This window comes from Coregonus lavaretus (assembly GCF_964263955.1).
Source record: "Coregonus lavaretus genome assembly, chromosome: 5".
Taxonomy (NCBI): Eukaryota; Metazoa; Chordata; class Actinopteri; order Salmoniformes; family Salmonidae; genus Coregonus; species Coregonus lavaretus.
The window spans coordinates 64175247-64200611 of record NC_139992.1 but is presented as its reverse complement, the minus strand read 5'-3'; the positions used below and the strand labels follow the sequence as shown (position 1 = coordinate 64200611).

General features: G+C 43.2%; 1 protein-coding gene across 4 annotated transcripts in view; it reads left to right on the top strand.

Annotated features, from left to right (window-relative positions):
• Nucleotides 1-25365, top strand: part of LOC311130047 (kalirin-like) — a gene marked incomplete at both ends in the record, with an annotated part of 358304 nt that overhangs the window by 253826 nt on the left and 79113 nt on the right. For all 4 annotated transcript variants that reach the window (XM_084162671.1, XM_084162670.1, XM_084162669.1 and 1 more), the window contains 5 exons: nt 2718-2829; nt 3268-3458; nt 6397-6498; nt 6968-7110; nt 7338-7440. In XM_084162671.1, coding sequence (XP_084018797.1) covers nt 2718-2829; nt 3268-3458; nt 6397-6498; nt 6968-7110; nt 7338-7440 — 651 coding nt within the window. The remainder of the gene's footprint in view (nt 1-2717; nt 2830-3267; nt 3459-6396; nt 6499-6967; nt 7111-7337; nt 7441-25365) is intronic.

Here is a 25365-nt window from a genome sequence, read left to right as displayed (position 1 = left end):
AGTGGTTGAAAAACTAGTTTGACTCCAACTTCAACTGTATGAGTGTTTTTGTTTTTCATTATTTATTTTTACAAATGTTTAAAAAAATTCTTCCACTTCTACATTAGAGTATTTTGTGTAGATCTTTGACAAGAAATTACAATTAAATCCATTTTAATCCCACTTTGCAACACAACAAAAAAGTGCACAGTGATCTTGCTACTCCTTTCCAATAAATATTGAGGGTCTTATTCTGGTGATATGATGATCAATGCTTGACTGCCGTTTGACAAATCAAAATATTATCGCTCTTATCCATAATAATCTCATCATGTAGACTAGCCTACCCGCACAGCCTACCACTCTGTATCTGGGAGCTGTTGGCTAGAGCGTACGTGCCAAGACCAGAGTAGGCACATATGCTATTTAACGCAACAGTTTGTGACAAAACTATCGGTACAGTTGAAAATGCGATGGAAGCACATTGAACTTTAGATTTTTATTCTGTACTTGAAAACTTAAAGTTGCAATATGTAACTTTTTGGGCGACCCGACCAAATTCACATAGAAATGTGAGTGATAGATATGTCATTCTCATTGAAAGCAAGTCTAAGAAGCAGTAGATCTGTTCTATGTGCGCTGTTTAGTTTTTGCGTCTTTTACTTTCGGTTTTGTACACCAGTTTCAAACAACTGAAAATGCAATATTTTTGTTTATGGAAAATATATTTCACAGTGTTTTCGATAGTACAATGATTCTCTTCACTATACTTGCTTGTTTTGTCACATAAACTGAAATTAGGCTAACTATTCGAATTTTAGCAACTAGGGAATGGTGGAGCGATTTCTGCATAGTGCACCTTTAAGCGAAAAAGTACATTTTGTATGCACTATGTCATCGCACACTGACTTTTATCCGCAACAAGTCCATTTGGTGGAAACACTTGTGGGAAAATGCCTACTATTTTCTTTATGCAGATTTTAGAACATTCGCTTGAAAATCTGTAGCCAATTGAATGGAAACCTAGCTGTTGTAGTTAATTACCACGTTTCTGCTCTAAACTATGTAGAGTATTGGCATGTTGGAAACTACAACTCCCTACTACATCACACAGTTCGGGCTTTATCTGATTTATCTCTAGAGAAACTGTGCAATGTGCGCATTGAGCTCACAGAAGAAAAAAAACCCAGAACGAAATGGAATTCAAATAATTTAACCGATGTTGATCAATTAGTTGTTTAAAAAACAAAAAATACAAACATTTTGGTTAATCACTCAGCATTATTCGACGCCAAACCCACTACTGGTGTGTGTGACCAAAGAGCTTTATTTTCATGTCATCTGACCTTAGCACCAGTTACAATCCAAGTGCCAATGCTATTTAGCAAACTTCAGGTGTTTACATTTGTTGGATTCAATGAAAATAGAGCTCTTTGGCCAAGCACACCAGTAGTGGTGGGTTTGGCATCGAAAGAAGGATGCAAAGTACCTCATACCTACTGTAAAATATGGTGGTGGATCTTTGATGTTATGGGACTATTTTGCTTCCACTGGTCCTGGGGCCGTTGTTAAGGTCAACGGCATCATTACATTACCAGGACATTTTAGCCAAAAACCTGATTGCCTCTGCCAGAAGGCTGAAACTTGGCCACAAGTGGATCTTCCAGCATGACAGTAACCCCATCAAAATCCACAAAGAAATTGTTAATTGACCCATTGAAAACCTGAGGAGGAATGGTCTAAGATCCCTCACAATCTCATAAAACAGATTTGAAAAAGGCACAGTGCCATTATCCTCACAGGGTAGGGTCCTACAGTATTGAAAACATGGGTGTCAATACTGTCATTTCGACCCCTATCTTTTTGAGAGAAAAATATATTACTTGTTAAACAGAATATTTTTCTCTGAGCAATTGTATTATTTATTTGATACAGTCTCTTTTGCACATCTTTATCAAGGTTGCCAATATAGTGCACATATACTAGAATAGGGTGCCATTTGGGACGAGGAGGAAGGAGGAAACCTGGGAGCTATTATTATCCATCCCACTTCCCCCAGGAAATATTGAACATCAAAGCATTCTGGAGCACTTCTCTCCCTCCCTCCCTCTCTCCCTCTATCCCTCCCTCCCACCTACATACCCACCCACTCTCCCTCCCTCCTCTCTCACTCTCTTTCACTCTCTCTCTATTCGCTCTCTCTCCCTCCATCCCTCTCTCCCCTCCCTCCCCCTCTCCCTCCCTCCCTGCCCCCCTCCCTTCCTCTCATCTGTATGTTTACGTGAGTTTTCTTATAGGGTCAAGCTCATTAATGGCTTCCCATGAGACGGCTGATTCCCCTGCCTGTGTGTGGGCCCTTAGCTCTGTGTTAAATGTCCATAGTAGCACTTAGTGATGTGTCCGCTTGTACAGAACCTCATCACACAGTATCTTAGGCTACATCCCAAATGGCATCCTATTCCCTATCCTATATAGTGCACTTATGCCATTTAGGACGCAGACAGTATCTTACATACAGAGATCCCCTTTACAGTGTCTGGCATAAGAAATAGCAATGAAATCATTTCCAGACATGTCTTCTCAAAATGACTGTTCTTAGCCCTCCTATTTTCTAATAAAACAATATCCAGCTGGGGAAATGATTGTCCTGTGTTTAACATGCATGCCAGGAACTGTAGACTTAGCAACCCCATCAATGCACTGGAACTGATGAAAACTGTCCAAATGTCATGTTTCAGGAGCTGCTGACCTGCTGTGAGGAGGGGAAGGGGGAGATTAAGGACGGCCTGGAGGTTATGCTTAGTGTCCCCAAGAGGGCCAACGATGCTATGCATGTCGCCATGCTGGAAGGTACAGTAGGAGGGAGGCCTGTGTGCTGTATTCTATTTAAAACATCTCTAATTAGCTAGGGTGTTCCATCACTTCATGTGGAAGTAAACTAACTAACCTTATCTATCCCTTTAAGGGACAGTTGTGAAATGTACAGTAAAACCTACACTGCATGGAATAATACTATCTAGTAGGCAAGTATAGAGCTGTAAGGTTGTTGTCTCTCTGTCAGGGTTGGAGGCAATTGTAATTGAAGTCCGCCAATTCCAATTGCTGACATTTCAAATTTAATAATTGCAAAAATGTTTATATTTTCAACGATTTCTCAATAAATTAGAAAAAAAAAAGTTATTTATTTCCAAAGTTCTTAAATGTTTTACATTTAATTTTAATGACTGGCCCTAACTCTGCAGTCGGTAGTGCATTGCTGTATTTAAAGAGCCATGTGATCTCCGGTAGGTTTCGATGAGAATCTGGACGTGCAGGGAGAGCTGTTCATCCAGGACACGTTCCAGGTGTGGGATCCCAAGTCTCTGATCCGGAAGGGCCGGGACCGCCATCTCTTCCTGTTCGAGATCTCCCTGGTGTTCAGCAAGGAGATCAAGGACTCGGCCGGACGCACCAAATACGCCTTCAAGAACAAACTGCTGGTAGGACTGGCCCCTTTTTCTCCTCTCCCCTCCTCTCCTACCTGCTCTACAGTTAAAGTTCAAGTCAGAGGTCCATTTGAAAGGAATGAAGCTGCACTTGACTTCACTTGAGATCTGTGGAATGAGACAGGTCACATATAGTAGTGTGGAGTTCCAGCTTTTCAAGGGAATTTTCTCAAGATAGTGCTGGTGTTGTCATATAATGTGTAATCCAGCTGGCCAAGCTGTGAACCTAATAATACTATAACGATGTGATGCCTTGCATGTGTCCTGGGGACTCCTGGTGAGTTGGATCAGAAGGGCAGGTGCTTTTAGCCAGTGGAGATGTTTGCTCCACAACCAATTCCCATTGATCTGCATCCCCCCTTAGCTTGCTGGATGAGATGTAAAGCCCCCATCTGTCAAGCGTCAATGTGCAGCGGTAGGACGGAGTCAGGCGCAGGACACAGAACTGAGTAAACAACGTACTTTACTCGAAAAATAAACAAGACTAATTTCCACGCAGGGAAAACACACCAGCTCACATAAGTCTTGGACACAAAACAAAGAATAAACACGCACAAAACCATGTGGGAACCAGAGGGTTAAATAGGGAAATAATATAATGTAATGGGAACCAGGTTTGTACAATCAAGACAAAACAAATGAAAAAAGAAATGTAGATCGGTGGCAGCTAGAAAGCCGGTGACGACGACCGCCGAACGCCGCCCGAACAAGGAGAGGCACCAACTTCGGTAGATGACGCAGATGCTAAGCTACAGGACTGTTTTGCTAGCACAGACTGGAACATGTCCCGGGATTCTTCAGATAGCATTGAGGAGTACACCACATCAGTCACTGGCTTCATCAATAAGTGCATCGATGACGTCGTCCCCACAGTGACTGTACGTACATACCCCAACCAGAAGCCATGGATTACAGGCAACATCCGCACTGAGCTAAAGGGTAGAGCTGCCGCTTTCTTGGAGCGGGACTCTAACCCGGACACTTATAAGAAATCCCGCTATGCCCTCCGACGAACCATCAAACAGGCAAAGAGTCAATACAGGACTAAGATTGAATCGTACTACACCGGCTCTGACGCTCGTCGGATGTGGCAGGGCTTGAAAACTATTACAGACTACAAAGGGAAGCACAGCCACGAGCTGCCCAGTGACACAAAACTTCCAGACGAGCTAAACCACTTCTATGCTCGCTTTGAGGCAAGCAACACTGAAGCATGCATGAGAGCACCAACTGTTCCAGATGACTATGTGATCACGCTCTCCGTAGCCAATGTGAGTAAGACTTTTAAGCAGGTCAACATTCACAAGGCCGCAGGACCAGACAGATTACCAGGACGTGTACTCCGAGCATGTGCTGACCAACTGGCAAGTGTCTTCACTGACATTTTCAACATGTCCCTGACTGAGTCTGTAATACCAACATGTTTCAAGCAGACCACCATAGTCCCCGTGCCCAAGGACACTAAGATAACCTGCCTAAATGACTACCGACCTGTAGCACTGATGTCTGTAGCCATGAAGTGCTTTGAAAGGCTGGTCATGGCTCACGTCAACACCATTATCCCAGAAACCCTAGACCCACTCCAATTTGCATACCGCCCCAACAGATCCACAGATGATGCAATCTCTATTGCACTCCACACTGCCCTTTCCCACCTGGACAAGAGGAACACCTACGTGAGAATGCTATTCATTGACTACAGCTCAGCATTCAACACCATAGTGCCCTCAAAGCTCATCACTAAGCTAAGGATCCTGGGACTAAACACCTCCCTCTGCAACTGGATGCTGGACTTCCTGACGGGCCGCCCCCAGGTGGTAAGGGTAGGTAACAACACATCTGCCACACTGATCCTCAACACAGGGGCCCCTCAGGGGTGCGTGCTCAGTCCCCTCCTGTACTCCCTGTTCACCCATGACTGCATGGCCAGGCACGACTCCAACACCATCATTAAGTTTGCCGACGACACAACAGTGGTAGGCCTGATCACCGACAACGATGAGACAGCCTATAGGGAGGAGGTCAGAGACCTGGCAGTGTGGTGCCAGGATAACAACCTCTCCCTCAACGTGACCAAGACAAAGGAGATGATTGTGGACTACAGGAAAAAAAAGAGGACTGAGCACACCCCCATTCTCTTCGACGGGGCTGTAGTGGAACAGGTTGAGAGCACTACAGGCGGAAGTCGTGACACCATCGTGTGCGCGTGTGTGTCCGTGCGTGCGTGCGTTGGACGGGTGCGCAGAGTATTTGTGCAATTGTGAGCTATGATTCGTACAATGCTCATATTTAGATATTCTTGCCTTCTTATTTCAATACAGTCACTCTCAACTGAGTGTCTGCTAAATGACTAAAATGTAGCAGAACTGGACTACGGTACACGTGTGTGTGGGTAGGTGTTAATTGCCAACTTGTATAATAGGCTACAGTATTTCAGGGTATTTTAGAGGAAGCTGTGGAGGGAGAACACAAAGGGCCAGGTGCTGAATACATGAAACCCAGAGCAGATGGAGTGGTCTCAGTCCTGAATTAAAGTATGAATTATGAATGCATATGTGCATGTCCAATAGCAGCTGTTCCAGGTTGCTTCCCACATGGCACCCTATTGCCTTTATGGTGAGAGCTCTATGGGCCCTGGTCATAATTAGTGCACTATATAGGGAATAGGGTGCCATTTGGGATGCACAACCAGCCAGGACACAAGGACTACAGTCCACAGGGACAAAGTAGAAAGTTGGATGGGATTTACTACGACTGTATCTTAATGTACCTCTTAAATGCCATCTCCTTATCATAAAGGGAACATTGCTATTGTGGGGTTTTAATTGATATTCAATGGTATACTGAAAACATGATTTGGGATGTTCCAAGTCATAAAAGGCTGGTAAAAACAGTGTTCAAGACTTCACATCTTGTTGTCCTCCATCTCCAGACATCAGAACTGGGCGTGACAGAGCACATTGAAGGGGACCCCTGTAAGTTTGCCCTGTGGGCTGGAAGGACCCCCTCATCTGACAACAAGACTGTCCTCAAGGTAGGTCCACAAAGGCATCTACTGATCTCTAAAGATAGTTTTGGGCAGTTTTCCCCTTTAGATCATAATGAATATGATTACACAGACAGGTGGGACCTGATCCTAGATCAGCACTCCTACTCTGAGACGCTTTGTGAATACGGGCCATGGTCTCTTAAAGCTGCCTTCTACTGATCTTCAAGATTTTTCAGGACAGGGTGAAAGGTAGCTTTGGGTAATTTATCACAATACAATACTCACACTAATTGAGGGCCATTAAAGGCGACATATAAAATAGTCTGCCTAAAGACTAGGCCTGTAAGGGCCATGCCTTGCAGAAAGCATAATTTACAGAGCAACAGCTTCAGGGTTACATTGCAGTTTTTCTCTTTTATACGCCAACACCTTCTCATGAACTTCAAGTGACAGAGGCCAGAGGATACAAAAAGGTCAATCAATGTGATGTGGTGTGTCCCACTCTCCTCCCCAGGCGTCCAGTATTGAAGCAAAGCAGGAGTGGATCAAGAACATCCGGGAGGTGATCCAGGAGAGGATCATCCACCTCAAGGGGGCGCTGAAGGAGCCCATCCACATGCCCAAAACGCCGGCCAAGCCACGCAACAACAGCAAGAGGTGAGCAGGCCCATCACTCAGCCATCCAGGCACCCACATAAGCAACACTAATCAAATCTCTTTTCATCATATTTGATAGATCAGTATGGCTTATTCTATTTGATTTGGTAGGTCTTTTAAATTAGAATGGCTAAAGATAAGATACATCCCCTTAAAAAAACAAACATCAAGACAGACAGAGATAAGACACATCCTTTCTAACTCTGTGTGTGTGTGTGTGTCTCCAGGGATGCCGGTGAGGATGCAGACAGCCAGGGTGACGGCAGCAGCCAGCCAGACACCATCTCCATCGCCTCCAGGACCTCCCAGAACACTGTGGACAGTGATAAGGTAGGAGGACATCAGGAACATCTCTTCTATTCCCAATAGGCCTACACAAGATATTGCAGTCACACATATTTCACAATTGTGGGATGTACAGTGAGGGAAAAAAGTATTTGATCCCCTGCTGATTTTGTATGTTTGCCCACTGACAAATAAATTATCAGTCTATAATTTTAATGGTAGGTTTATTTGAACAGTGAGAGACAGAATAACAACAAAAAAATCCAGAAAAACGCATGTCAAAAATGTTATACATTTATTTGCATTTTAATGAGGGAAAGAAGTATTTGACCCCCTCTCAATCAGAAAGATTTCTGGCTCCCAGGTGTCTTTTATACAGGTAACGAGCTGAGATTAGGAGCACACTCTTAAAGGGACTGCTCCTAATCTCAGTTTGTTACCTGTATAAAAGACACCTGTCCACAGAAGCAATCAATCAATCAGATTCCAAACTCTCCACCATGGCCAAGACCAAAGAGCTCTCCAAGGATGTCAGGGACAAGATTGTAGACCTACACAAGGCTGGAATGGGCTTCAAGACCATCGCCTAGCAGCTTGGTGAGAAGGTGACAACAGTGGAAGAAACACAAAATAACTGTCAATCTCCCTCGGCCTGGGGCTCCATGCAAGATCTCACCTCGTGGAGTTGCAATGATCATGAGAACGGTGAGGAATCAGCCCAGAACTACACGGGAGGATCTTGTCAATGATCTCAAAGCAGCTGGGACCATAGTCACCAAGAAAACAATTGGTAACACACTACGCCGTGAAGGACTGAAATCCTGCAGCGCCCGCAAGGTCCCCCTGCTCAAGAAAGCACATATACAGGCCCGTCTGAAGTATGCCAATGAACATCTGAATGATTCAGAGGAGAACTGGGTGAAAGTGTTGTGGTCAGATGAGACCAAAATGGAGCTCTTTGGCATCAACTCAACTCGCCGTGTTTGGAGGAGGAGGAATGCTGCCTATGACCCCAAGAACACCATCCCCACCGTCAAACATGGAGGTGGAAACATTATGCTTTGGGGGTGTTTTTCTACTAAGGGGACAGGACAACTTCACCGCATCAAAGGGATGATGGACGGGGCCATGTACCGTCAAATCTTGGGTGAGAACCTCCTTCCCTCAGCCAGGGCATTGAAAATGGGTCGTGGATGGGTATTCCAGCATGACAATGACCCAAAACACATGGCCAAGGCAACAAAGGAGTGGCTCAAGAAGAAGCACATTAAGGTCCCGGAGTGGCCTAGCCAGTCTCCAGACCTTAATCCCATAGAACATCTGTGGAGGGAGCTGAAGGTTCGAGTTGCCAAACGTCAGCCTTGAAACCTTAATGACTTGGAGAAGATCTGCAAAGAGGAGTGGGACAAAATCCCTCCTGAGATGTGTGCAAACCTGGTGGCCAACTACAAGAAACGTCTGACCTCTGTGATTGCCAACAAGGGTTTTGCCACCAAGTACTAAGTCATGTTTTGCAGAGGGGTCAAATACTTATTTCCCTCATTAAAATGCAAATAAATTTATAACATTTTTGACATGCGTTTTTTTCTGGATTTTTGTTGTTGTTATTCTGTCTCTCACTGTTCAAATAAACCTACCATTAAAATTATAGACTGATCATTTCTTTGTCAGTGGGCAAACGTACAAAATCAGCAGGGGATCAAATACTTTTTTCCCTCACTGTATATTGTGTATTGCAACAAAAACAAAAGTTACAATGATATCGGTCACCTACAGTGCCTTCAGAAAGTATTCACACCCCTTGACTTTTTCCACATTTTGTTGTGTTACAGCTTGAATTTAAAATGGATTCAATTTAGCTTTTTTTGTCACTGGACTACACACAATACCCCATAATGTCAAAGTTGAATTATGTTTTTAGAAATTTGTACCAATTAATTCAAAATGAAAAGCTGAAATGTATTGAGTCCATAAGTATTCAACCCCTTTGTTATGGCAAGCCTAAATAAGTTCAGGAGTAAAAATGTGCTTAACAAGTCACATAATAAGTTGCAATAATAGTGTTTAATAATATGATTTTTGAATAACTACCTCATCTCTGTACCTCACACATACAATTATCTTTAAGGTCCTTCAATCGAGCAGTGACTTTCAAACACAGATTCAAACAAAAATACCAGGGAGGTTTTCCAATGTCTCACAAAGAAGGGCAGCTATTGGTAGATGGGTAAAAAAAAAGAAGAAGCAGATATTGAATATCCCTTTGAGCATGGTGAAGTTATTAATTACACTTCGGATGGTGTATCAATACACCTAGTACAACAAAGATACAGGCGTCCTTCCTAACTCAGTTGCCGGAGAGGCCAATGGTGACTTTAAAACAGTTACAGAGTTTAATGGCTGTGATAGGAGAAGACTGAGGATGGATCAACAACATTGTAGTCACTCCACAATACTAACCTAATTGACAGAATGAAAAGAAGGAAGCCTGTACAGAATACAAATATTCCAATACATCCATCCAGTTTGCAATAAGGCACTAAAGTAATACTGCAAAAAATTAACTTTTTGTCCTGAATACAAAGTGTTATGTTTGGGGCATATCCAATACAACACATTACTGAGTACCACTCTCCATATGTTCAAGCATAGTGGTGGCTGCATCATGTTATGGGTATGCTTGTAATCGTTAAGAACTGGGGAGCTTTTCAGGATAAACAATAAACGGAATGGAGCTAAGCACAGGCAAAATCCTAGAGGAAAACCTGCTTCAGTCTGCTTTCCACCAGACACTTGGAGATTAATTCACCTTTCAGCAAGACAACAACCTTAAACACAAGGCCAAATCTACACTGAAGTTGCTTACCAAGAAGACAGTGAATTTTCCTGAGTGGCGAGTTACAGTTTTGACTTAAATCTGCTTAAAAATCTATTTCAAGACTTGAAAATGGATGTCTAGCAATGATCAACAATCAATTTGACAGATTGAAATATTTTGAAAAGAATAATGGGCAAATGTTGCTTTTAGAGACTTACACAGAAAGACTCACAGCTGTAATCGCTGCCAAAGGTGCTTCTACAAAGTATTGACTCAGGGGTGTGAATACTTATGTAAATGAGATATTTCTGTATTTCATTTTCAATACATTTGCAAAAATGTATAAAAACATGTTTTCACTTTGTCATTATGGGGTATTGTTTGAATACATTTTGAATTCAGGCTGTAACACAACAAAATGTGGAATAAGTCAAGGGGTATGAGTACTTTCTGAAGACACTGTACAATGCAGACATTGCATTACATCAACCAATGGTGGCGTGCCACATCTTCGACTGCACAGTCGGGAATACAATTGCTAAATCATATGATGCGGTTAGCTGATATGTTAAACACTTATCGTAGCATTATGACATCTGGCAGGCATTTGCAATGTGGTCAGTCTGGAACTTCGCCAATTGACTCCTCCCTAGCTCTGCCCCCTGTAGGTCACATGATGAACAGTTGATTGACAAACTGGGTTTCCCTGGCCTCTCTTATGTTCCCAGCAGGGTCTGTGACCTGGCATTAGAAATTAGGCTGCCCATGTATATGCTAGTAGGTTAGACAACAATCATGTGAAACTATGAAAAGTGTGTTAAGGTTTTGTGCGGGCATGTGCCCTCACTCAACATACACTACCAGTCAAAAGTTTGGACACACCTATTCATTCAAGTTTTTTTATTTTATTTTTAAATGTTTTACATTGTAGAATAATAGTGAAGACATCAAAACTATGAAATAACACATATGGAATCATGTTGTAACCAAATAAGTGTTAAACGAATAAAAATATATTTCATATTTGAGATTCTTCAAATAGCCACCCTTTGCCTTGATGACAGCTTTGCACAGTCTTTGGTAGAAGACAAAAAGGCTTTTTGACTAGCAGCTGCCACTAGTATAGGCTGTGTTGATCAAAGCCTTGAGTAATGAACCTATTTTTGACACAATTGACTGGAAAACCTCAATGCCTCAGGAAGCTTATTTTCCCCATCACTACCAACTGTTACACAGAGAAGATTGAACGACTACTTTTTAAGTAAACTGCCGTTTTCACAATCATGCTAGCTAGCAGTATCCACAGCAGCCATTTTATAATGGTCGCATTGAACAACAAATGAGCTGATTGGCTGACACTGCCATTCCAAAAAATGGCTGCTGTGACATGGCATAGTTGGGCTGGTGATGAATGGGCGTGATGTGAGGAAAGTTTATGGAACAGCCTTGTGTGCGTGTTTGTTAGTTTGTGTGTGTCTTGTCTGGGCTTCTTCTCCTCTGTCTGGGCTTCTTCTCCTCGTGTGTTTTTCCATGAACTCTTGCCTTGTTTTTATCTCTGGAACAACACAGTTTCTACTCTCCTCTGTTGTTTGCAGCTCTCCCTGACAGTTAGGACTGCTTTCTCTCTCTTGGAGGATGTCTCAACTAAAGACCAATATTATTTCATTCAGTCTTGAGGTGGGAGTGTTGTCTTTTGCTCTTGTTGGTAGGCTTTCTTCTTGGAAGGCTCAGTGCTGGAGCTCCCTTATAGTTTATTGCAAGTTCGATAAGCTATATTTCGATGTTGCGTATGCTGTTATGAATAGGCAGGGGAAGGCTGGATAGAGTTTCCTAACTTTTCAAAAAAGTACAAATCACAGTTCATAACACCAAACCTGAACTAATTTGAGCTGCTAAGTATCACTGACTGACTGTCATGAGTTTTTTTCTCTCCAGCCGAGCCATGTCAAGTCTTCCACAGACTGGTTTTGAGGTGCCTTCATCTAATCCAAGCTGAAAGTTTGCCACTCTGCACAGACGCATGCAGACTCCCGTCTCGCACCCACTGCTATGGCTCAGTGGCTGTGGCTGCTACTGAGGGAGGATTTGTTTTCTCCCTGCATGGAACTGGAAGAGCTAGGTTGCGATCCAAATGGCACCCTATTCCCTATAGTGCACTACTTTTAGACAGAGCCCTATGGGATTCCCTATGGGCCCTGGTCAAAAGTAGTGCAGTATCTAGAAATAGGCTGACATTTGGGACGCACACCTAGGCTGCTTTCTGGGCTTGTCTTGCTGCCGTCTGTCTCCAACTTGTATTTTTCAGCGGTGTCTCTACTTTCCCCTGTAGACCCACCCAACCCATGGCTCCATGAAGTATTATAGAAACAAGTCCAACAACAACACTTTTTTATATATATTTTGGTCTTGTAGATTGATACATGATGAAAACAGTTTTCTAAAATAAAACTGTTTTGGGTGTGCAACATGGGCGTGCGTATTCACGAGAAACAAAATGGAATCAAACGGGCCGAAACTGGGAGGGATTACCTGAACTTGTCCAACAGGAAAGGCTTGTTTTTGTTTTCCGTTGCAAAACATTTTACTACGGTATGCACTAATGAATACGACCCATAATTCATAAGGGTGTTTGTCCTCTGTCCCTCATGCTGCACATCTCATGGATGTGTTGCTGTGCTCTGCTCATTGACTAAGGCAAGGCTGTGTGCCTCTCTCCATTAATAAAAGTTGACTCATCCACCCCTGTCTCACAATATAATGAAGCTATTCTCCCATCGCCACCGCTGTATCCATAAGTCATAAGACGCCTTGTGCTCCTCGGCTGGGAGAGGAGGGTTCTCTCTCTATTCTATCTCTCTCTTTCCCTCACTCACTCTCTCTCCATCTTTCCCTCTCTCGCTCTCTTTCTCTTTTTCTTTCTCTCTCCTTTTCTGTCTCTCTCTCTCTCTCTCTATCTGAAGGCAAGAGTCAGCTTTGGGCCAAGTTGGGCTTAGTGGTGCAACACCCTCCCTCAAGCAAGCAAGCAAACGCACACACACACTCCCTAATACACATACTGTCAGAGTGTAGATCATCACAGCAGCTTGGGGTATCCAGTGTTTCACAGGCTTACTATGAGTAGTAGAGACGGGTCATAACACACACTACTGTACAGCCTGCGTGCTTGCCTGTCTGGCATAACCAATCAGAAGGCAGAGCTACTTGAACTGAGCTTAACTCACAGCAGCGCAGACAGAGTGAGAGCAGAGAAAGAGACACCATGCCAAAGTGGATGAGCTTTAAACTTTTCAAGGAGAGCAGTCGCGTAAGTAATAGACCCTAGCTTCTCTACCGAAGTACCTTGGATCTTTTAAAGACCTTTGACATTTAGAGAGAGTTTTGTGTAGGCTACGGATAATTTGTCATTTTAAAAGGAATCCTGCCATATGTTGTCAGGCACTTGTCTGCTGTGCAGTTTTAAATCATACCAAATTAATTAGTTGAATCTATTGATTTAATGTTTTGCTTGATCTTGATCTTTAAGATTGTAATTCTACTGTCTGAATCACACAAGAGTCCAAACTGTACATTACAGGATGTATAGCTTCTCCACATATTCACCATAGTAGAGAAAATGTATATCTCGCCACATAGGCATATCATTCATGGGAATCATATTGGAGTCACATGAAATGTGTTAATGTGGCTAACATCAGATGGCTCTAATGTTATGCCGGAGCACTGAGAAGAAGCACAATGCTGTGTTGAAAGGGAGTTCCCTCCCTCATGTCCCAGTAGTAGAGCAGATTAATGGTTAAACTGTGAGGGCTGGCTGGGACAGTCAACAAAGGAAGCAGGCTATTAAAACTGCCTCAATGAGATAGTACTTACTGACTCATTGTGGAGTTCTGAACATAGAATTATGGATATTGGCAGCCTAGTAACATTTTTTTTTTAAGAATCTTGGTCAGGAAAAGTTTCCTTCTAGAAACTGATCAAAATGTTGAATTATAGGATATTTTTGGCTGTGGCTAAAGACATGGTTGCAAAATATTACCCCTATAGTGGCTTGTCTTGTCTACACTCTACACACCCAGTTTTACTGAGTGTATTTATTTTATTTTTTATTTAACCTTTATTTAACCAGGTAAGCCAGTTGAGAACAAGTTTTCATTTACAACTGCGACCTGGCCAAGATAAAGCAAAGCAGTGCAATAAAAACAACAACAACACAGAGTTACATATGGGATAAACAAAAATGTACAGTCAATAACACAATAGAAAAATAGAAAATCTATATACAGTGTGTGCAAATGTAGTAAGTTATGAAGGTAAGGCAATAAATAGGCCATAGTGCAAAATAATTACAATTTAGTATTAACACTGGAGTGATAGATGTGCAGAAGATGATGTGCAAATAGAGATACTGGGGTGCAAATGAGCAAAATAAATAACAATATGGGGATGAGGTAGTTGGCTGGGCTAATTACAGATGGGCTGTGTACAGGTGCAGTGATCGGTAAGTTGCTCTGACAACTGATGCTTAAAGTTAGTGAGAGATTTTTGCAGTTCGTTCCAGTCATTGGCAGCAGAGAACTGGAAGGAATGGCAGCCAAAGGAGGTGTTGGCTTTGGGGATGACCAGTGAGATATACAGTTGAAGTCGGAAGTTTATATACACTTAGGTTGGAGTCATTAAAACTCATTTTTCAACCACTCCACAAATTTCTTGTTAACAAACTATAGTTTTGGCAAGTCGGTTAGGACATCTACTTTGTGCATGACACAAGTAATTTTTCCAACAATTGTTTACAGACAGATTATTTCACTTATAATTCACTGTATCACAATTCCAGTGGGTCAGAAGTTTACATACACTAAGTTGACTGTGCATTTAAACAGCTTGGAAAATTCCAGAAAATGATGTCATGGCTTTAGAAGCTTCTGATAGGCTAATTGACATCATTTGAGTCAATTGGAGGTGTACCTGTGGATGTATTGTACTCCTGAGTGGCGCAGTGGTCTAAGGCACTGCTTTGCAGTGCTAACTGTGCCACTAGAGATCCTGGTTCGAATCCAGGCTCTGTCGCAGCCGGCCGCGACCGGGAGACTCATGGGCGGCGCACAATTGGCCCAGCGTCGTCCAGGGTAGGGGAGGGAATGGCCGGCAGGGATGTAGCTCAGTTGATAGAGCATGGCGTTTGCAACGCCAGGGTTGTGGGTTCGATTCCCACGGGGGGCCAGTATAAAAAAATATGTATTCACTAACTGTAAGTCGCTCTGGATAAGAGCGTCTGCTAAATGACTAAAATGTAAATGTATTTCAAGGTCTACCTTCACACTCAGTGCCTCTTTGCTTAACATCATGGGAAAATCAAATGAAATCAGTCAAGACCTCAGAAAACAAATTGTAGACCACCACAAGTCTGGTTCATCTTTGGGAGCAATTTCCAAATGCCTGAAGGTACCACGTCCATCTGTACAAACAATAGTATGCAAGTATAAACACCATGGGACCACACAGCCGTCATACTGCTCAGGAAGGAGACGCGTTCTGTCTCCTAGAGATGAACGTACTTTGGTGCGAAAAGTGCAAATCAATCCCAGAACAACAGCAAAGGACCTTGTTAAGATGCTGGAGGAAACAGGTACAAAAGTATCTATATCCACAGTAAAACGAGTCCTATATCGACATAACCTGAAAGGCCGCTCAGCAAGGAAGAAGTCACTGCTCCAAAACCGCCATAAAAAAGCCAGACTACGGTTTGCAACTGCACATTGGGACAAAGATCGTACTTTTTGGAGAAATGTCCTCTGGTCTGATGAAACCAAAATATCTTCCAAATGGACAATGACCCCAAGCATACTTCCAAAGTTGTGGCAAAATTGCTTAAGGACAACAAAGTCAAGGTATTGGAGTGGCCATCACAAAGCCCTGACCTCAATACTAATTTGTGGCAGAACTGAAAAGGCTTGTGCGAGCAAGGAGGCCTACAAACCTGACTCAGTTACACCAGCTCTGTCAGGAGGAATGGGCCAAAATTCACCCAACTTATTGTGGGAAGCTTGTGGAAGGCTTCCCGAAACGTTTGACCCAAGTTAAACAATTTAAAGGCAATGCTACTGTGGTGAATGATGGACGGAGTCAAGTGCAGGAGTAAAATAACTGGATGCAGATTTATTCCTTCCAGACATACAATGCGCCTACAACGGCAATCGGAACAGGTACAGGGGAAACAATCCTCCCTGACCAAACACAGGCTCAGAAAATACAATAAATGTAATGACACAGGGGAAAATCAACCCTGGAAAAATAAATGAGAGAGTATCTCAACCGAGCTACTCTCCTCCCACATAGAACAATCACTCACAAAGACAAGGGGGCAGAGGGAACACTTATACACAGACTAATTAGGGGATGAGCACCAGGTGTGTGTGATTGACAAGACAAGACAAGTGGAGTGATGAGAATGGGAGCGGCAGTAGCTAGTAAGCCGGTGACGACGAACGCCGAGACCTGCCCGAACAAGGAGGGGAGGCAGCCTCGGCAGAAGTCATGACAGCTACCAAATACTAATTGAGTGTATGTAAACTTCTGACCTACTGGAAATGTGATGAAATAAATAAAAGCTGAAATAAATCATTCTCTCTACAATTATTCTGACATTTCACATTCTTAAAATAAAGTAGTGATCCTAACTGACCTAAGACAGGGAATCTTTACTAGGATTAAATGTCAGGAATTGTGAAAAACTGAGTTGAAATGTGTTTGGCTAAGTAGAGTGTTGGAGGCTATTTTGTAAATGACATCGCCGAAGTCTAGGATCGGTAGGATAGTCCGTTTTACGAGGGCATGTTTGGCAGCATGAGTGAAGGAGGCTTTGTTGCGAAATAAGAAGCCGATTCTAGATTTAAATTTGGATTGGAGATGCTTTAAGTGAGTCTGGAAGGAGAGTTTATGGTCTAACCAGACACCTAGGTATTTGTAGTTGTCCACATATTCTAAGTCAGACCCGCCGAGAGTAGTGATTCTAGTCGGGCGGGCGGGTGCAAGCAGTGTTCGATTGAAGAGCATGCATTTAGTTTTACTAGCGTTTAAGAACAATTGGAGGCTACGGAAGAAGTGTTGTATGGCATTGAAGCTCGTTTGGAGGTTTGTTAACACAGTGTCCAATGAAGGGCCAGATGTATACAAAATGGTGTCGTCTGCGTAGAGGTGGATCTGAGAGTCACCAGCAGCAAGAGCGACATCATTGCTATACACAGAGAATAGAGTCGGCCCGAGAATTGAACCCTGTGGCACCCCCATAGAGACTGCCAGAGGTCCAGAAAACAGGCCCTCCGATTTGACACATTGAACTCTATCTGAGAAGTAGTTGGTGAACCAGGCGAGGCAGTCATTTGAGAAACCAAGGCTATTTAGTCTGCCAATAAGATCTCGCAATACATGGCCCTTTCCATCCTCCCCTCAGGCCCTCCGATTTGACACATTGAACTCTATCTGAGAAGTAGTTGGTGAACCAGGCGAGGCAGTCATTTGAGAAACCAAGGCTATTTAATCTGCCAATAAGATCTCGCAATACATGGCCCTTTCCATCCTCCCCTCAATACGGTGCAGTCGTCCTGTCCCCTTTGCAGAAAAGCATCCCCAAAGAATGACTTGGCCATGTATTGCGAGATCTTATATAAAAATGCGGTGATTGACAGAGTCGAAAGCCTTGGCCAGGTCGATAAAGACGGCTGCACAGTACTGTCTTTTATCGATCACGGTTATTATATCGTTTAGGACCTTGAGCGTGGCTGAGGTGCTTGCATGACCAGCTCGGAAACCAGATTGCATAGCGGAGAAGGTACGGTGGGATTCGAAATGGTCGGTGATCTGTTTGTTAACTTGGCTTTCGAATACTTTCGAAGGGCAGGATGGATATAGGTCTGTAACAGTTTGGATCTAGAGTGTCACCCCCTTTGAAGAGGGGGATGACCACGGCAGCTTTCCAATCTCTGGGGATCTCAGACGATACGAAAGAGAGGTTGAACAGGCTAGTAATAGGGTTTGCGACAATTTCGGCAGCTAATTTTAGAAAGAAAGGGTCCAGATTGTCTAGCCCAGCTGATTTGTAGGGGTCCAGATTTTGCAGCTCTTTCAGAACATCAGCTATCTGAATTTGGGTGAAGGAGAAGCAGGGGGGGCATGGGCAAGTTGCAGCGGAGGGTGCAGAGCTGGTGGCCGGGGTAGGGGTAGCCAGGTGGAAAGCATGGCCAGCCGTAGCAAAATGCTTGTTGAAATTCACGATTATCGTAGATTTATCGGTGGTGACAGTGTTTCCTAGCCTCAGTGCAGTGGGCAGCTGGGAGGAGGTGCTCTTATTCTCCATGGACTTTACAGTGTCCCAAAACCTTTTGGAGTTAGTGCTACAGGATGCAAATTTCTGTTTGAAAAAGCTAGCCTTTGCTTTCCTAACTGATTTTGTATATTGGTTCCTGACTTCCCTGAAAAGTTGCATATCGCGGGGGCTGTTCGATGCTAATGCAGTACGCCACAGTATGTTTTTGTGCTGGTCAAGGGCAGTCAAGTCTGGGGTGAACAAGGGGCTATATCTGTTCTTAGTTCTGCATTTTTTGAATGGGGCATGCTTATTTAAGATGGAGAGGAAAGCACTTTTAAAGAACAACCAGGCATCCTCTACTGACGGAATGAGGTGAATATCTATCCAGGATACCCGGGCCAGGTCAATTAGAAACGCCTGCTCGCTGAAGTGTATGTGCAGACCTGGGTTCAAATACTATTTGAAATAATTTCAAATACTGTATCTGTGCTTGATTAAGCTTGCATGTTGCAATGGAACCGATTATATTGTCTGACTAAGAGAATGAGGGTTGAGGCTGTGTTGAGATGAGTATGACGCAGACGTGTATGTCTTTATGACTTAAACACAAGGAAAGGCTGTTTGTTTAGGCAGGGCTCGGCTGGCATTCAAAATTAGGTCATACTATGGAGCAGGGTTGCCCTATTGGCGGCCCTTGAGCCAAATTTGGCCCACAGGTGATTTTATTTGGCCCCCCAAGTTTACTGAGCAAAAATAAAAACATAAAAAAATATATACAGTGGGGGAAAAAAGTATTTAGTCAGCCACCAATTGTGCAAGTTCTCCCACTTAAAAAGATGAGAGAGGCCTGTAATTTTCATCATAGGTACACGTCAACTATGACAGACAAATTGAGAAAATAAATCCAGAAAATCACATTGTAGGATTTTTTATGAATTTATTTGCAAATTATGGTGGAAAATAAGTATTTGGTCACCTACAAACAAGCAAGATTTCTGGCTCTCACAGACCTGTAACTTCTTCTTTAAGAGGCTCCTCTGTCCTCCACTCGTTACCTGTATTAATGGCACCTGTTTGAACTTGTTATCAGTATAAAAGACACCTGTCCACAACCTCAAACAGTCACACTCCAAACTCCACTATGGCCAAGACCAAAGAGCTGTCAAAGGACACCAGAAACAAAATTGTAGACCTGCACCAGGTTGGGAAGACTGAATCTGCAATAGGTAAGCAGCTTGGTTTGAAGAAATCAACTGTGGGAGCAATTATTAGGAAATGGAAGACATAAAAGACCACTGATAATCTCCCTCGATCTGGGGCTCCACGTAAGATCTCACCCCGTGGGGTCAAAATGATCACAAGAACGGTGAGCAAAAATCCCAGAACCACACGGGGGGACCTAGTGAATGACCTGCAGAGAGCTGGGACCAAAGTAACAAAGCCTACCATCAGTAACACATTACGCCGCCAGGGACTCAAATCCTACAGTGCCAGACGTGTCCCCCTGATTAAGCCAGTACATGTCCAGGCCCGTCTGAAGTTTGCTAGAGTGCATTTGGATGATCCAGAAGAGGATTGGGAGAATGTCATATGGTCAGATGAAACCAAAATAGAACTTTTTGGTAAAAACTCAACTCGTCGTGTTTGGAGGACAAAGAATGCTGAGTTGCATCCAAAGAACACCATACCTACTGTGAAGCATGGGGGTGGAAACATCATGCTTTGGGGCTGTTTTTCTGCAAAGGGACCAGGACGACTGATCCGTGTAAAGGAAAGAATGAATGGGGCCATGTATCGTGAGATTTTGAGTGAAAACCTCCTTCCATCAGCAAGGGCATTGAAGATGAAACGTGGCTGGGTCTTTCAGCATGACAATGATCCCAAACACACCGCCCGGGCAAGGAAGGAGTGGCTTCGTAAGAAGCATTTCAAGGTCCTGGAGTGGCCTAGCTAGTCTCCAGATCTCAACCCCATAGAAAATCTTTGGAGTGAGTTGAAAGTCCGTGTTGCCCAGCGACAGCCCCAAAACATCACTGCTCTAGAGGAGATCTGCATGGAGGAATGGGCCAAAATACCAGCAACAGTGTGTGAAAACCTTGTGAAGACTTACAGAAAACGTTTGACCTGTGTCATTGCCAACAAAGGGTATATAACAAAGTATTGAGAAACTTTTGTTATTGACCAAATACTTATTTTCCACCATAATTTGCAAATAAATTCATTAAAAATCCTACAATGTGATTTTCTGGATTTTTTTTTCTCATTTTGTCTGTCATAGTTGACGTGTACCTATGATGAAAATTACAGGCCTCTCTCATCTTTTTAAGTGGGAGAACTTGCACAATTGGTGGCTGACTAAATACTTTTTTCCCCCCACTGTATATATATATTCATTGTTGGACATAAGACTGTACAACAGGGATAGGCATCTAGATTCAGCCGCGGGTTGATTTTTGTCGGAGCGGATGGTCGGGGGATCAGAACAACTAAGCCCAAAAAGACATTGTATTTCCAAATAAAAATAATTTCATACCTTGATTACATTGAGACATAATCACAAATGTCAATTTTTTGTGGGAATACTTGGGAACAGTAAACCATTTTTTTTGCTGAGTTCTGGGTGACAGTCTTTTTTTTTACAAAAATGTCCCAGAATCGCCCAGAATGCACCATGCGGCCCATTGATTACTCATGGGCAACATACACAATTGGCGTTAATACGATTCGAATGGAGTTTCCCATCTCCTCAAAAGTATCTCTTGTTGAATCAACAAATCACAGCACATATTTTAGCACATATTTTACTTCCTGCTTTTCTCCTATGGGTGTACTCGCAATGGCCACCAGTCCACCCATTATGCCATCATTGACTTAAATGGGGACGCCCGTTCTATTCTATTTGTACAGCAGCACAGCAGCACATGCAGTAAGGAGATTATTATTATCTTTTGCTATTCTAACAGTTATTATGGAGACCGCGTCATTTGGCTCGCCAATTACCGTCATCCAAAATTCCATGACCGTCACAGCCCTACTCAACACTACTGAAAAAGCATGAGCACTCCAGGAGTGCTGAATATCGCATTTACCTTTCCCCCCCCAATGTATATTCTTTCTACTCTAATTGTCTTATAGGCCTAGTTCCAATTCAGTTAAGTTTGAATATATTTAGTCTGTCAATTGTACATAATTTGTAGGCTTATGTGTTACGTTTGTTCTTCATGGACTCCCAGCCTTGCTTCTGAATCATAATAAAAATGACCCAAAACACCAACGAGGAAAAGCAGTCTCCATCACAAAAACTCTGTGGCCGGTGGCCATCTTAACCAGGGTTGTATTCATTAGGCAACAAATGGAAGAAAGTTGAATAGGGAAGGACTACCTGAACTTGTCCAATACGAAACCCTTCCGTTGCAAAACGTTTTGTGGTGGTGTGTACTAATGAATACGACCCTGAGTGAGCATTGTTTGACGTGTGTACCTTGTGAGACGCTCGACCGCATCTCTGGCTGGCCTGGAGATCTCTTAGCAACAGGCCCTGTCTCCCCCCTGGTGGAGGTGACCTGAGACCTGATACCGTGCAGATGGTGTAGAGGGGAGATGAGGTTGCGTCCCAAATGGCATCCTATTCCCTACATAGTGCACTACTTTTGACTAGGCTCTGGTCAAAAGTAGTGCACTATATTAGGAATAGGGTGTCATTTGGGACAATGGCGAGATGAGATGACGCCGGCCACATCTGCTGCTTGCTGCAGCTTAGACCCAACAGCTGCTGACATTTCATGGACAAAACTGTGCTGGGGGACAGAGGGCTCATGTCATGTCAGCTCCATTGTACCGTACAGCCTCTACATCGATGTCCCAAATGACACCCTATTCCCTATTTAGTGCACTACTTTAGGAAATAGGGTGCTATTTGGGACTGAGCCATTGCATTCAGAGGACCTTGATTTACTTAACTTTTAGTACTTTTAGTACTCATTGTCAAAACGTTGAACATGGAGATGTTCAGTATTTCTTTTATGATTATTAATTGTGAATGTTTACACTGAATCTTATCATACTATAGAGAAGTTGCTTGGCTTGCAATGACCTCCCTTTGAACAATATTGCAGAATACTCACTGGCACAGTAGTTGATTATCACATCTTGACTTGCAGAGTGTTTATCATTCATTCAGCTAATTAACAACTGAAAAATGGACGTCACTTGCATTGCTGTGATAATTTGGTGGGTTATAATTATTTGCCTCTGTTTCTCCTCTGTCTTCACCCAAACCCCTATGACTAAGTGACATAATTAGAAAAACTGCAGCTCCTTTTAATATAAAGGCCCTATGATGATGAAACGTTCATCTTGAATGGGTTCCACCACAGCCCTGGAAACTCAAAACTCTGACACTTTACAATTTCCTGTTCCCCTTAGTCGGCATGGCTCTGACAACCACGCTGGAAACTAACTGCTATTTAAACCCAGACTGGGTTCTCTCTCTCTCTCTGTCTCACACACACACTGTCTCTGTCTTTCTCTCTCTGCATTACAACACACTGAGCCAAATGTTGTCCTCAGTGGGTTATTTAAGCAGGAAGCACCTACGGTTGTGACTTGAGATGGAGCGAACATTTGAAGAGTCCTGTATTTATGCTTTTGATTTGGGTCTCGATGTTTTGGGCTTTTCCAAATGGGGTAATGTCTCAAACAAAAGTTGGTTTTATTTGCCATAAAATGAAGTGGAGTTTGAATATAATGCTTTAACCCCTACTCCTTGGGGCCCATCCCAAATGGCACCCTAATTCCCTATGTAGTGCACTACTTTTGACCAGAGCTGTATGGGCCTTGGTCAAAAGTACTGCACTAAATAGGGAATATGGTGCCATATGGGACTCAGCCCTTGTTTTTATAGAGTGTGACTCTTGAAAACAGAGGGCACACCCTTATTGTTCTGGAAGATTCGTCACTGACACCCACACGATTCTACCACACTGTGCTATTCCTGGCTCATAACACATCTCTATTTTTCCAGGTGGCCTTGCTGGAGAGGTTAAAATAGGAACTTTATTTAGACCCAATTAAGGGATCCTATTGTTGCATATCATCATTAAAATATATGTTTGTTTTTATTTAGTCTCTTTTACAATGGCCTGAAACCGTCTCCCTCAATCTATTTCACATAAATCTGTCCTTGTGTTCTTCTATTTATGCATACTGTGAACCCCCTTTACTGTCCAGCTCCAATCAAATGTCATTATAGTCACAACGATAATTAGGCTGAGTTACTGGCAGTTGTTATTCTACTAATTGGATAGAATGAATCATGTGGAGGTCTGTTGTGCTGCTCGCCAGTATAAAACCAACTGATGATACAAAGCTGTTTCCAGGAGCCCACCACAAAACAATGATGGGACGTAGTAACAAACTATTATTTATCACTATAGTAACAAGGGATTCTTCTGCGGGCTGTTTGTTTTTGTAAAATTAACTCCTTTGAGTACAGTTTCACTGTAAGACACAACACTTAGTGAAAGCTCAGTTCACTGATGTTACGTTGCCTTTGGAACACAGGGAGGTTGTTGTTTGATTTAGGAGGGAAGGTGAAACACAGATCCTGCAGCTAGCTGTCTCTATAATACCTGAGGGGAGAATCTTATAGGCACTATTCACATGTTGTGAAACACTGTTTGTATTTCCCCCGCTAATGGTTAAGGTTGGGATTGGGGGAGAGGAAGCTGATCCTAGATCTGTACCCAGGGGAAACTTCAGCCTGGAGCCTGTAAGGACAGACACTGAGGTGGTGTAGGTCGTGCTGTAGTATACATGGCCTGCCCTGCCTGTTGAGAGTAAACATACATGACATCATGCTGGAGTATTAAGTGAAAGCAGGTGGACAGGAAGAGGAGAGGCCCAGGCTGTCTGAGCCCCACGTGCACTGATGGATTTTACAGCTGGGCCCAGATGGCCAACCATGCACCTCGCTGAGTTACCTCTGACCAGATGGCCAACCAGGAGTTACCTCAGAGTTACTGTACCTCTGACCAGATGGCCAACCATGTACTTTGCAGCGTTACCTCTGACCAGATGGTCAACTATGTACTTTGCAGAGTTACCTCTGACCAGATGGCCAATCATGCACCTCACAGAGTTACCTCTGCTCTCAGGGCAAATGGGCCACCAGGCAGTCAGTAAGGGGCAGGGGTGAAAGTAAGCCGGTCCGGTATGGCGTACCGGTAAAACGTGAGCCTATCACAATAATGAAAACGAAAGTGCAAAGAAAACTATAGGCAATTGCACCATTATTTAACTGGGGCGGCAGGTAGCTTAGTGGGTAAGAGCGTTGTGCCAGTAACCGAAAGGTTGCTGGTTCTAATCCCCGAGCCGACTAGGTGAAAAATCTGTCGATGTGCCCTTAAGCAAGGCACTTAACCCTAATTGCTCCTGTAAGTCGCTCTGGATAAGAGCGTCTGCTAAAATGTAAATGTAATTAGCCTACTGCATGTCAGCTGCATGAAAATGAGCAAATTTACTTGAAAATGGGCAGTATACGCTCCAAATTGCATTGTGGTTCAACGAGAGAAAAAAACATTTTGCCAAGTCGGATATAAGTGGCAGAGAACGAGATGCGCGTGTACCCCGGTGGACGCATCAATTCAGGCTACAAGTGTAGTGGGCCTAATGACAGTTTGGCGAATGTCTTTGCACGTTTAGGTTTTTTATAACAGATGTCTCTTTCCATTCATCAAATTGCGGGTGCACAGTGCACTGTTAGAATGCTGGAATTATTTTGTGAGTGGACAAACATCTGCGGGTAGCCAACAGGAGCGCTTTTTTAAGTGATTGTTTGACAATCAGA